A 17,801-nucleotide genomic window follows, 5' to 3' on the forward strand; every position below is an offset into this window, starting at 1 on the left:
TCCCCCTGAGTGTGAGTGAGTGTGAGTGGAGTTTGTGTGTTCTCCCCCTGAGTGTGAGTGAGTGTGAGTGGAGTTTGTGTGTTCTCCCCCTGAGTGTGAGTGAGTGGAGTTTGTGTGTTCTCTCCCTGAGTGTGAGTGAGTGTGAGTGGAGTTTGTGTGTTCTCCCCCCGAGTGTGAGTGGAGTTTGTGTTTTCTCCCCCTGAGTGTGAGTGAGTGTGAGTGGAGTTTGTGTGTTTTCCCCCTGAGTGTGAGTGAGTGTGAGTGGAGTTTGTGTGTTCTCCCCCCGAGTGTGAGTGGAGTTTGTGTTTTCTCCCCCTGAGTGTGAGTGAGTGTGAGTGGAGTTTGTGTGTTTTCCCCCTGAGTGTGAGTGGAGTTTGTGTGTTCTCCCCCTGAGTGTGAGTGAGTGTGAGTGGAGTTTGTGTGTTCTCCCCCTGAGTGTGAGTGAGTGTGAGTGGAGTTTGTGTGTTCTCCCCCTGAGTGTGAGTGAGTGGAGTTTGTGTGTTCTCTCCCTGAGTGTGAGTGAGTGTGAGTGGAGTTTGTGTGTTCTCCCCCCGAGTGTGAGTGGAGTTTGTGTGTTTTCCCCCTGAGTGTGAGTGGAGTTTGTGTGTTCTCCCCCTGAGTGTGAGTGTGAGTGGAGTTTGTGTGTTCTCCCCCTGAGTGTGAGTGAGTGTGAGTGGAGTTTGTGTGTTCTCCCCCTGAGTGTGAGTGGAGTTTGTGTGTTCTCCCCCTGAGTGTGAGTGAGTGTGAGTGGAGTTTGTGTGTTCTCCCCCTGAGTGAGTGGAGTTTGTGTGTTCTCCCCCTGAGTGTGAGTGAGTGTGAGTGGAGTTTGTGTGTTCTCCCCCTGAGTGAGTGGAGTTTGTGTGTTCTCCCCCTGAGTGTGAGGTGAGTGTGAGTGTTCTCCCCCTGACGATGTGTGACGACGGGGGGGGGGGATGTGACGTCACATCAAAATGTACAACTTTAAATAAATATAGACAACACGTTCTACTTAATTAAATAGACTTTTTAAAAAATGTTTTCTCCTACAACATCAAAGTACAGCGGCACATTAAATACGCACTACAATGACAATAGTTTAAAGCGATTTGAAGCATGTTTTATTTTGGGGGGGGGGGGGGGCAGAGCTTTGTGACGTCATAGTTGAGGGTGGGGGTCTGACTTTTTCTGGGGTAAAAAATCGTCCAAAATCGCGTGACGTAATTTATGGACGGCCCCTTTAGTCTATGTCCATTTCAAACCTTTATTAACAGTTTGCCTTTAGAAGCTCACCCCCTATTCCTGATGACGACCACTTGTGTTGCGATCGAAACGTCGTAGTTTTTTTGTTAGCCCCCCTCATTAATAATCATGAGCAGGTGACGTCCTCCAAATGGACACCCCCCCCCCCATTCATAATAATTAGCGGCTGACGTCACTCCTCATGGGGGGGCGAGGCGCCTCCTCCCCCCTCCTCGGCGTCAACTCACAACCCTCACTACAAAGGCAGAACCCTCACGTCACGTGATCTCCGTGACGCTGTTGAGACATCAAAGTAAAAAGGACGTCGTGATGAACAAGGGATTTGAACCTTTAAATTAAATAAGTCTGTGTCACCGCGCCCTTACAAATTTCACACGGATTGAAGCAATGAATATCACGTCGCGGTCTGCTTTTCACTTGCTAGTTGCAGATTCACTGCAATACACCCGTCGTCCTTGGACGGGAAAAAGGCTCGTATGGAGGTATTTGTCTTAGCCGGGGCACGTCCTCAACAAAGCCTCCCCTCCACATTGCCCCTTGTCGCTTCTCATGATCAGAGCGCGAATGCACACACAACCCACCTGCACCATACATCAATCCCACGCGTAGCCTATACAAGCCGGTTGGGACAAGTGTTGTTAGCGAGCACCTATTAAGGCTGGCACGGCACACGAGGAGAGTGGCTGGCCAGCATCACACCCGACTGCCTTTGTCTCCCTCGTGACGTTGTATTCCACACGGCACCAGGCACTCATTTGAGGCGGAGTCAACCTAGGGGAGGCCCAGGACCGGTTCAAATATTCGCTGCTGTTGTTGGTCAAGGGCGGCAATTGAACTCAGGTCGCCAGGTTCGCAGCTCGCCGACTACTGCGCCACCACTCCCCACGTTTGTCCATCACCACGGACACCGACACACGTGCACACACCTCTTGCTCTCTACCGGTACGAAGCTATCGAGTGTGCAGGCGGTGGAACTGCACCGGTGCCCTCGGGCAGGAGGGGCCCAGGTGCCGGACTATGAAGAGGGTGAAAACAAAACGGCGTCCCCCACCACACTCGTGCCTTGCACAAGGGCCCAGTGAAAGTCCACTCTTGTCCCCGACACACACATCTCTGTTGACTTCTTTATGGCTTCAGCGTCCCACTCCGTGGGAGACAAAATTACTGATGGTACATTCTATATTTTTAAGTGTTTGGCTTAAAATAATGTGATGAGCGTTAGGTTGACCCTTCCCTACGAGTGAAATACATTTAAATCCACACTCTAGTTTTTTTAACTTTTAGTTTTGAATTGCATATATTCTAGTTATAGGCTGATACTCGACTTGCCATATCAGCCTTATAACCCTTACAGAACATACTCTAAGGTTTTTTCAAATCTAGAACTTACAGAACATGTCAAAACTTCCCACAATCGGCCAGACCTGTTAGGGAGAACCCACGATTCCCCAGGACAGCAGACATTTTTTCGCATCCCCACATATACATTAACACATAAATACACAGAGAGAGATATACAGACTCAATATAAACTAACACACTGAACACACCGACACAATTAAAATGTTTATTTTCAGTATTAACAGCAACAAACATGTTTCCGTGGAAACTCAAGTTCAATATGTACGCGTCTTCAGGTCTCAAGTGTGTGCCCGTATCTCCATGTCTGTGTGTCAAGTGTCTGTCTCTGGGAATCTGTAACTCAAATGTATGTGTATTCATGGTGTGTGTGTGTGTCGAAATGTGTATCTCTCTTGAGGTATCTCCCTGTGCATCTTAGTTGCCTTAGTGTCTCCACACATTAATCAAGTGTATCCGTGTCTGTCTCCGTCTCTATCCGAGATGTCTCCTTGTCTAAGATATCCGGGTGTCCCTGTTATTGTATGGATAACTTATTTCGCACAGGACGTAGCGACAACCGTGCAAATATAAGTCTCTCCACATATCAGTTGAGACTCTGTCCCAGTCTCACGCCTCTGCATCTGTCTCCATCCAACAGGACCTTCAATGAACATCCTGCACACATCACCATGACAACATCATCGTTACCATAGCAACATCATTACCATAGCAACATCGTCACCAAGGAAATGCAATACTCACCATGGTGATACCATTATTATCATGGCAACATCACAATGACAATGGTGGTGGTGGTGGTGTTGATGGCAATATAAATGGTGCCGACGGTCATGGCGATAATCTGAATCTTTGTTTAGACTGGAGGAATCTGATGGAGCTATGAAGCTATTTCACAGATGACAATGACGATGGTGATTTTGTTCATAGTGATGGAGGTTGGTTTTGGTGTTGATGGTGGTCATAATAGTAATGATGTTTTTGGCGCTTTTGGTATTGATGGCGATGGTGCCGATGATAGTGAAGGTGTTGACGGTGTCATTGATGGTGGTGTTGCTGTACCGGTGTGTACGGCCTGGTTTGTGAGTCTCGTCACGGCTTGGCTTGGCTTCACGGGGTTCGTCCACTTGATCAGCAGCTCAGCACAGGACTTACGCCACCGCCGCCACACCACACTGCACCACGGTACACCATGCCATGGTGAACATTACGACACCACGCTGCACCACGGTACACCACGCCATGATGAACATTACGACACCACGCTGCACCACGGTACACCACGCCATGGTGAACATTACGACACCACACTGCACCACGGTACACCACGCCATGATGAACATTACGACACCACACTGCACCACGGTACACCACGCCATGATGAACATTACGACACCACGCTGCACCACGGTACACCACGCCATGGTGAACATTACGACACCACGCTGCACCACGGTACACCACGCCATGGTGAACATTACGACACCACGCTGCACCACGGTACATCACGCCATGATGAACATTACGACACCACGCTGCACCACGGTACACCACGCCATGATGAACATTACGACACCACGCTGCACCACGGTACACCACGCCATGATGAACATTACGACACCACGCTGCACCACGGTACACCACGCCATGGTGAACATTACGACACCACGCTGCACCACGCCATGGTGAACATTACGACACCACGCTGCACCACGGTACACCACGTAATGATGAACATTACGACACCACACTGCACCACGGTACACCACGCCATGGTGAACATTACGACACCACGCTGCACCACGGTACACCACGTAATGATGAACATTACGACACCACACTGCACCACGGTACACCACGCCATGATGAACATTACGACACCACGCTGCACCACGGTACACCACGCCATGGTGAACATTACGACACCACGCTGCACCACGGTACATCACGCCATGATGAACATTACGACACCACGCTGCACCACGGTACACCACGCCATGGTGAACATTACCACACCACACTGCACCACGGTACACCACGCCATGGTGAACATTACGACACCACACTGCACCACGGTACACCACGCCATGGTGAACATTACGACACCACACTGCACCACGGTACACCATGCCATGGTGAACATTACGACACCACACTGCACTACGGTACACCACGCCATGGTGAACATTACGACACCACACTGCACTACGGTACACCACGCCATGGTGAACATTACGACACCACACTGCACTATGGTACACCACGCCATGGTGAACATTACGACACCACACTGCACCACGGTACACCATGCCATGGTGAACATTACCACACCACACTGCACCACGGTACACCACGCCATGGTGAACATTACCACACCACACTGCACCACGGTACACCACGCCATGGTGAACATTACGACACCACACTGCACCACGGTACACCACGCCATGGTGAACATTACGACACCACACTGCACTACGGTACACCACGCCATGGTGAACATTACAACACCACACTGCACTACGGTACACCACGCCATGGTGAACATTACGACACCACACTGCACCACGGTACACCACGCCATGGTGAACATTACGACACCACACTGCACCACGGTACACCACGCCATGGTGAACATTACGACACCACACTGCACTACGGTACACCACGCCATGGTGAACATTACGACACCACACTGCACTACGGTACACCACGCCATGGTGAACATTACAACACCACACTGCACTACGGTACACCACGCCATGGTGAACATTACGACACCACACTGCACTACGGTACACCACGCCATGGTGAACATTACGACACCACACTGCACTATGGTACACCACGCCATGGTGAACATTACGACACCACACTGCACCACGGTACACCACGTAATGATGAAGAATCCCTACACCACGCTCTACCATGATAAGTACAAGTCCTGAGTATTGGTGAGTGGTGATGAGTGTTGGTTGTGTATGGTGAGTAGTTGCGAGCATGGCGAGTGGTGTGAGCGGTGAGCGTGGCGAGTGGTGAGTGTCAACGTGAGTGGTAAGAATGAGTGGCGAGTGCGGCATGTGCAAGTTGAAACGTGAGCACGAACACTTTGTGCGGCATGTGAGCGTGAGTGGTGAGCGTTGTGTGGTGAGAGTGTCACCTGCTAGGTCTGCCCTCCACCTCGTGCAGCATCCCCTCCACTCCGATCGTCTCCGCTCTCCCCGTGCTCAAGCTCCAGCGAATGAACATAGATGCGTGGTGCGTGCGGGGACATCTAGCCCGGCACGGTGGGAGCGGGGATCAACAGGGATCAAAGGGGAGCGAGGGGGCTCAAGTGGATCACAGACAGTTAAGGGGATAAGAGGAGGGCGATAAGAGGTAATTGGGATATTATGGAGGATCAATGAACTCAATGTTAATTCATAAAACAGGGGACCAAAGGGGAATTTACGCGGAATCGTAAGCGGATCAAGAGTAATTTATGACAATTAACACAAACTAAGAGGCTCAAAAGGAGAACATTCAAGGCAATTAGCAGGCAGCCAGGATTAACAAAGTGCAGATCAGATTCATCAAGGGGTTCAAGTTGGAATCAAGGGGGAGAGATAATCATGAGGATCACTGATATTGTGGGAGCAAGGGGGTGGGGGGTCCAAGTGGATCAGCAGGATGGGGGAGGGGGGGGGGATGGAAGCAGGGTTAGGAGAATCAAGGTGTAGCTGGGTACCGGGGGTGGGGGGGGTGTTGATGAGAGTCACGAGGATCTGGGAGATTGGGGGTATGAAAGGGAATCAAGTGGGTAGGGAGGAGGGGTCGGGGCTCACCTGTCGGTGCCAGGCTGTGGGGCGACTGGGAAGGCCAGGAGAATCAGCCCAATCATGAGGAGAACCGAGGCAGTGTCTGGGCAAACCTGTTCACATATAGCAAAGACAAAGATCACCCGTAGAGCCTTAACAGACTGTTGGGGCAAGCATTGTTATCGAGCACCTATGAAGACCGGCACGGCACACGAGGGGGTGGGTACGCCAGCACCACGCTCGGCGACTGTCTCCCCAGTGGCGATGTTTACACACCACACCAGGTACCCATTTGAGGCTGAGTCGATCTAGAGGAAGCCCAGGACTGGTTCAGATGATAGTCACCGATGTTGGCTGTAATCAGGAATCCAACTTGGATTGCTGGGTTCATAGCGCAGCACGCTAACGACTACGCTGCTGCTCCCCATACAGACAAAGGCGTACACACGTGTAAACACGTGTGTACACATGTGTACACACGCATACTGGTACATGTGTGGTGACCTGCAGCACGACGGCGTCATAGTCAGTGAAGGAACAGAAGCGGTCGCTCCAGGGTGCGTGCGACGCAATGGAGGCGCTGATCACGTCCTCCAGGTCTAGCGTGAGCTGCTCCACACGCACACACATTGCCTGTGCGTGCACACACACACACACCACACACACACAACAAATGCAATCCCATTAACAGATTGTCACAGTCCAACGGGTTGCAGCGCATGATGGGTGAGGTGCATGTGAGGTGATTTGACACTGGAGCCGCTCCTTCCATATATTTGCGTACCATGAGAGAGCTAAAGCACAATGCCAAAGCAATTAACACAACATTGTCTACGTCAAACAAGGCACGAACAATTCAGCTTACACAACGCCTCTTTACCAGCGTCTACACGCAGCACTACATCAACACAGCAACTACTTCAGAAACGTTTACCTTATTTGTCAGCCCTAAGCCCTGTCAGTCTTTAAGACACAGGTACTGTGAAGGGGTACGTATGCAGGATAGGGATGTTTCTCTGTGTGTCCCTAAGTGGCCTTTTTTCTCAACAATGTAGGTATGTATGTTAAAGTTCTTTTGCACCGAACGTAGCCACCCGTGCAAATCGGGAGGTGTGGGGAAAGGACAACAAACTAAACACAAAAAACAGTTCTAAAGAAATTCGTTTTCAATCCAGATGATTTCAAAGTGTTCCCAGACAGCCGCAGAAGTGCATCTGAAAGCGTGCGATGCGGTGACTGTCTTTGTTCGATAGTCAGCCAAAAGTCGCCGCGAGGATGACCGGAGTCCCCTTTCGCTCGGCCCTGATCAAGGTTCAGTCCTTCTCCTCCGCCCCCCCCCCTACCCCTCCTCACCACGTCACCGATCACGTAATATGGGTCCGTAACATTTTCTTGCGTTTCACAGAGAGGGGAACTTTTCAAATATTTTCACTTGAATCACATTTTCTAAATCACGTGGTTATTTTAGATAGATTGTATTTTATAGATACATTTATTTCAGCACGAACAGCTCGTTAAGCTGTTCGGCTTCATATCATAGGCGTCCTGCGACAGTAGAGCTGTTATACAGTACAGATCTTAGTTATACATGCTGACCCGCCACTACTGGACGTCTGTGAAAAAATAAGTTTCATATCTCATTGGATTCCTCCAGTCTAAGTAAAGATTATTATTCTGATATACACATACCTACGTAATATCACAGTGCCAAACATGAAAAATCCCATTTCTTCACACAGACTGTTGAGGCAAGTGCTGTTAGCGAGCACCTACAAACGCTGGCATGGTACACAAGTGGGTAGTGTGGCCAGCATCATGCCAGGCCATCTAAGTCTCCCAAATGGTGATGTTTTACATACTGCACCAGGCATTCACTTAAGGCCGAGTCGACCTCGTGGAAGCCCAGGAACAGTTGAGATATTCGTCGCCGATATTGGCCGTGAATTACACTCAAACTCGGGTCGCCGGGTTCATATTGTAGTGCATTAACCATTACATTACCGCTCCCCACACACACAAAAATATACAGACATATCTAAGCAAATAGTCTAGCTTCACACACACACACACCATCACTCTTTGTGCTAATAATGTGTGGTACCATGGTAACAGTGGTGACCATGGCAACGTGCCATTACCCGCTGTGCCATTGCCTCAGAGACGAGGATGCCTTGCCGCAGAGCGAAGTCGGTGACGGACACAGGGAGACCTGGCTTCATGTCCTCATCTGTGGACGACACACACACACACACCTCAATATATTATTGAAAATAACAAGAGTAACTTACAGCCAATTGTCAAACCACTCTTGCATGAAGGCCTCCCCAAATCATGTCGGTCACAGGAGTTATTTGACCATACTTCACCATGATGGTCAGTGCGGATTGGTGAAGGGCTGGCACAGGAGCCCTTTCAGATATTGCTCGATACGATGTTAGCCACGGCCAGGAATCGGACAGAGATGATTGGGTTCATTGCGCAGCGCGCAAACCACCCTGCCACCACTCCAACTTTCATCAATATATAACACACACACTGGCACGGCGCACAAGGGGGTGGATGGGCAGCACCACGCCTAGCAGACCTCGCTTAGCATAACCCCATAGAACGCTGTTTCAATTAGCGCTCACTTCTCCAGGAACACATCTTGAGAGCTAAGCGAAGTCTGCCGGTACACACCGCACCAAGTACTAATTTAAGGTTGAGTCCATCTCGGGGAGGGTCCAAGGACCAGTTTAGAATTTTCCACCAATGTTGGCTGTGAGTAGGAATTTAACACGGACTGCCAGTTTCATAGTTTAGTCCGCTAAGCACGACACCACCGCTCAACCCACACACTCGCACAGACACGCTCACACAGTCACCCACCGTAGGAGGAGCCCCGCCCACCCCTCGAGTGGTCCAGGCTCGGTGTGCGAGCGAGGGAGTAGACGCTGCTACTGTAGCTCACGCCCCCAAGCTCCACGCCAGGGTCTGTGGCACATACACATATTACAGTACAGCATAAAGAAAAAGAGCCCCCGAATAGCCTTACTAGACTTGGGGCAGGTGCTGTTAGCGAGCACCTATGAAGGCCAGAACGGCACATGAGGGGGTGGGTGGCCAGCACCATGCCCGGCCGCCTTTGTCTCCCTAGTGGTAATGTTTTTACTCATCGCACCAGGTATTCAATTGAGGCTGAGTCAACCTAGGGGAGGCCCAGGACCAGTTCAGATAATTATCGCTGGTGTTGGCCATGAGCGGGGATCGAACTCGGGTCACAGGGTTCGTAGTGAAGTGTGATAACCACGTCCCTACCACTCCCCACGATACATAAGCATCACCCGTACACACTCATACATTAACCTATCTAAAAGTGTGTCCACACCCACACGCGCATCCCCATTCTTCCTCACCATGATCCTCCCCGCTCCCCGCCAGGTCTCCCTCCTCCTCCATGGCGTGGAGCGGCGTCCCGCCCACGGAGACGTGAGGAACAGAAGAGCGGAGACCGTCGGGAGACCTGGGAGCCGGTCTCCCTGGGGACCTGAGTCTCTGTGTCTCCGGCTTTGTCTCCGCCTGCTGGTAAAGGAGACCTGGAGTGGCACTTCCAGCCTCTTCTGCAGTCACAGAATAAAAACACAGAATGGTCAGGGTTAGCAGTAGAGTCAGGCTAAGGGTTTAAAGGTTGGGTTAGATGCAGGGGGTTAAAGGTATAAGTATGGTTAGCAGTAGGGTTATGATCAGTGTTAGTGGTACTGTTTGGGGTTGGGAATAGATATAGGGTTTGGGTGAAGAATAGGCCTATGGGTCAGGTAAGGGTTTGGTTGAAGTTAGGGTTAGGGTCAAGGATATGGGTCGAGTTACGTTTAGTGTTTAGAAGAATGTCATCTCGAAAGTAAATGCCTGTGCTGTGCAGGTTTCGTGCTGAGCGTACCCGTGAGCGAGACGGCACAGGCCAGCAGCGAGTAGCTGGTGTTGAGCACGAGGATACGGTCACAGCCGAGCTGGACGGATGGCTGGAACCCGGGGAACGGGAACACCACCTGGGATCCAAAACGGTATGTAGAGTGCAGCATACAGACAGGGGAACACATACAGTGGGACACAGTGGCACAAAGAAAAAGAGATCCCATGTAGCCATACAGACTTATGCCAAATGCTAATAACCGTTTGCCATTCCGATGACGTACGTGTAAGTCATCGGAATCAGTTTTTTTTCCCGATTACATAATTGGAAGAAAAACTAATTTAAATAACTTTATCAGTATGTCTTTAGGTCAGAAGACGTACCGAGGATCTCACAAGACCATGCGGGAGGGAAAATGGCATCGTGTGGCACCAGCTATCAGTGTGGTCATGTCGCTAAAGTTTTCTGCGGTTGGAACAATGTCTTTAAAAACAATGGCGCCATGCCTCTCTAATTAAAATTAATGCAAACCACTAGCACTTTCCGAGATTCAGCGGTGAACGAGACCCACTCTGCAACTTGCAGATGTCTCGGAATGGGAAAGGTTTACGGTAATAAGTTAATTACCACTGATATTCACTGCGGCCAGGCATTGAACTTGGACCTCTGGGTGATACACATAGTAGTACACAAAGGTAGACACCGTAAGAAACACACAGTACACGAGGGGGTGCACGACACGCACGGAAGTACACACATTAGTGGACAGTGGTTCACACACAATGGTTACACGAGGCGGTACATGCCTGATAGTGGAAGTTGACAAGGTATCCATGACGACGACACCTCCCACGGAGACCGGACTCCCCTAGGGACACAGAAAAGCACAGACACTGGTACAGATGCACAGACCTGGATACAGGTGAAGATACACAGACACAAGGATAGTGATAAACACAAAAAGGAACACACAAAGACAGGCACAAACATGGGGTCAAGTCTGAGGCAATGAGTGTACGAAGCCTTGGGAGTTGTCCTTGATTCTGAGCTCTCAGTCTCTCCCCACAAATCTGAAATGCACGGGACCTCAACCCTTCATTTCTGCAACACCTCCCACATCAACCATTTCCTCACTCGAACTGTTGCTCAGATCCTCATCCATGCCATCATCACATCTCAACTCCAATATTGTAATTCTCCTCTCTATGGCCTCCCCCACATTCCTCCTCTCCAAACTCCAGATGATCCACGGTTCCCGCTGCCAGACTTCGCAGCGGCACCGGTAAACGAGACCACAGCACTACAATAATACAATTCCTCCACTCACTCCCAACCTGATGCCAGAAATTTCAACATCACATTCATTGTCTTCAAGATCCTCCACAGACTCTCTCCTCTCACCACCCTCTTAATCCCCTCCACAAACTCTCCTGCCGCTCCCCTCTCTACTCCATGTACTTGCCGCTACAGCAAACACTTTTTGTTGACGCTCCAGTCAATCTTACGTTCAGGGTCCTTACCTTAGCATCTCGCATTTCACCAGCATCAATTCAAGCAAATGTGACTGTGCTGATGAGACACGATATGCCAAAACCGGTCCAGTATGTTTGTATTGAATTGATGCTGCTGAAATTCACTCCAAGAAAGGCCGTGGAGCCAATTAATTGTGAAACGAATACCTTTTTTAATGCCGCGACAGATATATGAAGGAAACATCTGAATTGTCTAATTTTCTCAATGGGAGGTTGCTCATTCTATTGTGGGTGCAGTGGTATTACCACGGTTGGCTACGTACGGTGCGAAAGAAGTTAAACATACATACACATACATACGTATCTGTGGGTGCAGTGGTATCTGTGGGTGCAGTACTATCTGTGTGAGCAGTACCTGTGGGTAAGGCACTGCTGCACTCTGCACACGCGGTAAGGGGTGGCGAGGCAGCGATGGTGATGAAGACATCGCGGTGATCCTCGCTCGGCAGTACACCGAGTGGTAAATCGGAGATCACTGTACTGCACGAGCAACATCAACACCATCACCATCAACACCATCACAGACAGCATGAAATTCCATCACTATCAACACCATCACGGGCAGCATCAACACTATCAAGACGATCAACACGAGAACCGTAAACCGCGTCTACACCACCACCGTCACCAGCTCTGCATCTCTGACCCCTGAGCCACACGGCCACCTCCATAGCTAAGAGCTTTTCACGGAACTGGTTACGGATCCCTTTCACAGAGTCGTAGGGTAACGAGTCTCTGGACAATTAATCTGAGCTGTGGGTTGTGGGTACCTGATGCCGTAGACCATGATTTGTGAGGGGTCCGAGGGCCACTCGCACACGGAAAGGAAGAGGTCGCTACACGCTGGGGTGTCCCCAAACAGACGCACACGGCACACCTGCACATGCAGGCAAACAAACACATGTGCACACAGGTTACACAGACATACACACGTAATCACACACCTGTACATGCATGGGCACGTCCAGGTACACTGAAATGGACAAACACCTGTGCACGCAGGTACATACGCATGACGATGTTGCTCTTGATTATCAAGTTAAACTTTATAAAAGCATTCAAACCCGGCACAGATCGTATACGTAAGATGCAGTATGTGTATACAGTGAGTGTGCGTATAAATACAAGTAAATGTACAACCATTTTGTCAATCTACTGCTGGATGAGGGCATCCCAACGCCTTAAGGGCTATTTGGTGAAGGGGGGGGGGGGATGCAGAGAATGGGTGCACAGATGACGGGGCATAGAAAGTACCGTACAACAATGGCTTTTGCGGCACTGTTTCTCTGTTGCCCACCGTGTAGTCCCAAATCAGCCTCCAACAACTTGACATGCCCAGTGGTCGCACATTTGAGCATGATTCAGTATCCAGTACAGCTGGGCTGTCTATTATAATTGATTACTAGATTATTAGTTTGATTCCACGACTAATCAGATGGCGTGATAATAGTTGAAAATAAAATTCACCTGTTGATATGTGTGCTGTTGTACCGGAGGTGAAGAGTGGGGCTTGATGACGTCACAGGTTTCCCGCCTTCGGAAGGCAGGATGTTGTGAATGCATGTGTATATGCAGTGTGTGGGAAGCGGTGGCGCAGTGGTAAGCGCTCCTCTACAAACTCGGCCAACAGAGTTCTATTCCCGCTCAAGGCTAACGCCAGTGACGATTATATGAACCAGTCCTGGGCATCCACTAGGTCGTATCAGCCTCAAATAAGAACCTGATACGATGTGCAAACACCGTCACTCGGCGGCCGGGCACGGTACTGGCCACCCACCCCCTCTTGTGCCTTCATTGGTGCTACTCGCTAAACTGCACTTTCCCCAACAGTCTGTTAAATACTATACCGGAGATATTTGTCTTCGTTGTATGCAGTGCGTCACCTGCTGTAAGGGCCGGGAGAGCGAGAAGCCCCACCAGTACAGGTCGTACACGTATAGCGCCGTGGCGGTTGCGTCTATCTCCTCCAGGCGCCGCGTGTATGACAGCAGGAAACGGCCACACTTGCTGAAGCCAAGGAACACGTGTCTACACACATCATACATACCCCCATAATCATCACACAGATACAATAGACACTTGCGTCAAACAATCTGTGATTTCCTGCTCAATTGAGCACTGAGACAGTTCTCATAACCTGTTTATAGCCCTGAGCCTGTGGTGGAAAATCCACGTTCCTATTGAGGATGGTGGCGGGTTTAACGACACATTTATATATTTACAAGATCTAACCCAAAACAAACCTGTATTATTATGGATGATATTGGTGTCGAAAGCCCTACTACGTGTTAAACTGAAGGGTGTGTTTGTGCCCGTGCTTGTGTTGGGCAAAACCGCACCCGTGGCCCGATCCCAACCAACTCACCCTTGCCTCATGACGCCCTCCGACACAATGGAGCCCAGCGGGCGGCACAGACGCGAGGGCAGAGCCCGGAACAGGAGGCGTGGGATCCGGCCAGTGATCTACACACACAGCACTCACTGTCTTAGTCGGTCTCTAAGAGACTCGTGCACAAACACAACACTGCCTCGGTGTGGCTCTATAAGACTCGCGTACAAACAGCACTGCCTCAGTGTGGGCTCCATGAGACTCATGCACACACAGCACTGCCTCAGTGTGGGCTCCATGAGACTCATGCACACACAGCACTGCATCAGTGTGAGCTCCATGAGACTCATGTACACACAGCACTGCCTCAGTGTGGCTCCATGAGACTCATGTACACACACAGCACTGCCTCAGTGTGGCTCCATAAGACTCATGTACACACAGCACTGCCTCAGTGTGGCTCCATGAGACTCATGCACACACAGCACTGCCTCAGTCTGGCTCCATGAGACTCATGCACACACAGCACTGCCTCAGTCTGGCTCCATGAGACTCATGTACACACAGCACTGCCTCAGTGTGAGCTCCATGCGACTCATGTACACACAGCACTGCCTCAGTGTGGCTCCATGAGACTCATGCACACACAGCACTGCCTCAGTGTGGCTCCATGAGACTCATGTACACACAGCACTCCTCAGTGTGGGCTCCATGAGACGCATGCACACACACAGCACTGCCTCAATGTGGCTCCATGAGACTCATGCACACACAGCACTGCCTCAATGTGGCTCCATGAGTCTCATGCACACACAGCACTGCCTCAGTGTGGCTCCATGAGACTCATGCACACACACAGTACTGCCTCAATGTGGCTCCATGAGACTCATGCACACACAACACTGCCTCAATGTGGCTCCATGAGACTCATGCACACACAGCACTGCCTCAGTGTGGCTCCATTCGACTCATGCACACACACAGCACTGCCTCAGTGTGGCTCCATGAGACTCATGTACACACAGCACTGCCTCAGTGTGGCTCCATGAGACTCACGTACACACAGCACTGCCTCAGTGTGGCTCCATGAGACTCATGCACACACAGCACTGCCTCAGTGTGGGCTCCATGAGACTCATGCACACACAGCACTGCCCTAGTCTGTCTCTATGGATTAGGTACACACAACACATCACATCACTGCCTGCCATCTGGACAAGACTCGTGCACGCACGTACAGCACTGCCTCAGCCTGGCTCTATGAAACGCGTGCACACACACAGCATGACCTCAGTGTGGCTCTGAGACTAACACACACAACATTGCCTCAGTTTCTCTCCATAACACACAAAGCAAGGCCTTGGTCCGTTCCTATGGGACACAAGCACAACACTGCTTTAGTCTGGCTCGATGAGCCATAGGGCAGGGGGAGCCTCAGTCTGACTCGTATGAGGCATACCCAGCCTTGTTCGGCTTTATGAACCTGGCTGCCTCTACCGAGCACCGGTGCTCACTGCACAACTCTCGCAGACTGCGAGCAAGCGAGCGCGCGTCGTCTCCTTCGTTTCCCTTTGCACCGGGATGAGGGCGAGGCGCTGCACGAGGCCCGGCGCGGTCCGACACCGCCGCCTGCGAGACACCACGGGCGGCGCCATTTCCCGCGCTTCTTTCTCCCTGTCGTGACGTCACTTCCCACTTCCGCCACACGTTGACCCCGCCCCCCCCCACGTTGACCCCGCCCCCCCCACGTTGACCCCTCCCCCCCCCCACACGTTGACCCCGCCCCCCCCACGTTGACCCCGCCCCCCCTACGCCTCCCCCACGCCCCTCCTCCACACGCCCCCCCCCCGCCCCCCCACACGCCCCCCCCCCACACACCCCCCCCCCACACGCCCCCCCCCCACACGCCCCCCCCCCCCACACGCCCCCCCCCCACACGCCCCCCCCCCCACACGCCCCCCCCCCCACACGCCTCCCCCCCCCACACGCCCCCCCCCCACACGCCCCCCCCCCCACACGCCCCCCCCCCCCACACGCCCCCCCCCACACGCCCCCCCCCCCACACGCCTCCCCCCCCCACACGCCCCCCCCCCACACGCCTCCCCCCCCCACACGCCCCCCCCCCACACGCCTCCCCCCCCCACACGCCCCCCCCCCACACGCCCCCCCCCCACACGCCTCCCCCCCCCACACGCCCCCCCCCCCACACGCCCCCCCCCCCACACGCCCCACCGCCGGCTTTTCACCATCCGGCGACAGCCGACCAATTGGTAGCGGAGTTCGGAGCGCAAGAAGCGTCCTAACTACGTCATCACGTACAGGGTGACGTAATGACGCACGCTGCTTAAAAAAATTCTAAAGCAGAAAATGAGCGCTGGATGGATACCAGAGGTGGGACAAAGTCATTGTTATGCAAGTCCAAGTCGAGTCGCAAGTCATCAAATTCATGACTCGAGTCTGACTCGAGTCCAAGTCACATGACTCGAGTCCACATCTCATAGGTGGGACAAAGTCATTGTTATGCAAGTCCAAGTCGAGTCGCAAGTCATCAAATTCATGACTCGAGTCTGACTCGAGTCCAAGTCACATGACTCGAGTCCACACCTCTGATGGATACAGTGGCATTTGCAAATGTGACTTGTTAATTTCATCCTTAACAATGTATTGAGAGTTCAATTTTATACTCTTTGGGTCTTTCGGTAAAGTAACCTGAAGACGATTGCTTGTGTTGCGATCGAAACGTCGTGGGTTTTTTTAAATTACTTTTCTATCTACGTGACTTTACCGAAAGACCCAAACAGTATGAATTCCTGCAGTCACGAAAGCTTTAAGTCAAGATTTAGTTCAATTTTAATGTATAATTTTTTTTTATTGAGAGACCGTGTTGTTGGTGTGGTCTTGGACTGTTTTCTGTGGTTTTACTGACTTTTCCAAGCTTGGGAATTGATGATGCAATTTTAACTTGTATACTTTATTGATTGACGGTGGTGTGACGTTATCTTCCTGGCCTGGTATGCAGGAGAGGTCGTCAGTTCAATCGCGACCCTGACGCCTGCTGCTGTATACAGTATTTGGAGTTTGCGGTGTCTCTCTCCACGTGGTCGCGTGGATTTTTCACCGGGTCCTCCGATGTTTCCCTCCACATTTAGAAACATGCATTGAGATTAAGTTGCTGCTATAAATGTCCAAAGTATTAGCCACTTTGTCGACTCGGCCACATGGCTTGCAAACAGGCATGTCCGCCAGTAGGGGGCAGCGATTGCTTGGTATATTCCAAAGTGAGTACCTACTGGGCCCATTTGATGCCTTCTGATCAGTGGCGTAGTTAAATACATTATCAGCTCAAGGGGTGCGACAATCAGAATATGAATTTATACTGGAGGAATCCGATGAGCTATAAAGCTCTTTTTCACCAGGTGAAAACAGTACAAAACAGAATAGTCGTGCAAAGTAGAAGGTAAACAAATCACCCAAACACATACGAATAAAACTAAACCATGACATTCTACCAGGTAAACCGAGTGAGGTAAGAAGTTCTTTTTCATAGCAACCCGGCTACAAATGATCGCTCAACAAAGTGGCTTATCATTTGGACATTTATAGCAGCAAAATAATATAATTTCAAAGCATGTTTCTAAATGTGGTGGGAAAAAGCG

At 51.1% G+C, this 17,801-nt stretch overlaps 1 protein-coding gene across 1 annotated transcript; it reads right to left on the reverse strand.

Annotated features, from left to right (window-relative positions):
• Positions 1–2,792: 2,792 nt before the first annotated feature.
• Positions 2,793–15,835, reverse strand: DCAF15 (DDB1 and CUL4 associated factor 15). The gene is made up of 15 exons (XM_078879343.1): positions 15,723–15,835; positions 14,182–14,279; positions 13,700–13,844; positions 12,587–12,693; positions 12,172–12,296; positions 11,091–11,152; positions 10,312–10,420; positions 9,791–9,994; positions 9,264–9,368; positions 8,534–8,622; positions 6,900–7,028; positions 6,423–6,508; positions 5,759–5,872; positions 3,661–3,773; positions 2,793–3,255 (listed from the first exon to the last, which is right to left on the reverse strand). Exons 1-15 carry the CDS (start codon positions 15,798–15,800, stop codon positions 3,185–3,187), a joined length of 1,635 nt encoding a protein of 544 aa, XP_078735469.1. The 5' UTR covers positions 15,801–15,835; the 3' UTR covers positions 2,793–3,184.
• Positions 15,836–17,801: the final 1,966 nt, after the last annotated feature.

Source organism: Lampetra fluviatilis, chromosome 3, assembly GCF_964198595.1.
Source record: "Lampetra fluviatilis chromosome 3, kcLamFluv1.1, whole genome shotgun sequence".
Lineage (NCBI taxonomy): Eukaryota > Metazoa > Chordata > Hyperoartia > Petromyzontiformes > Petromyzontidae > Lampetra > Lampetra fluviatilis.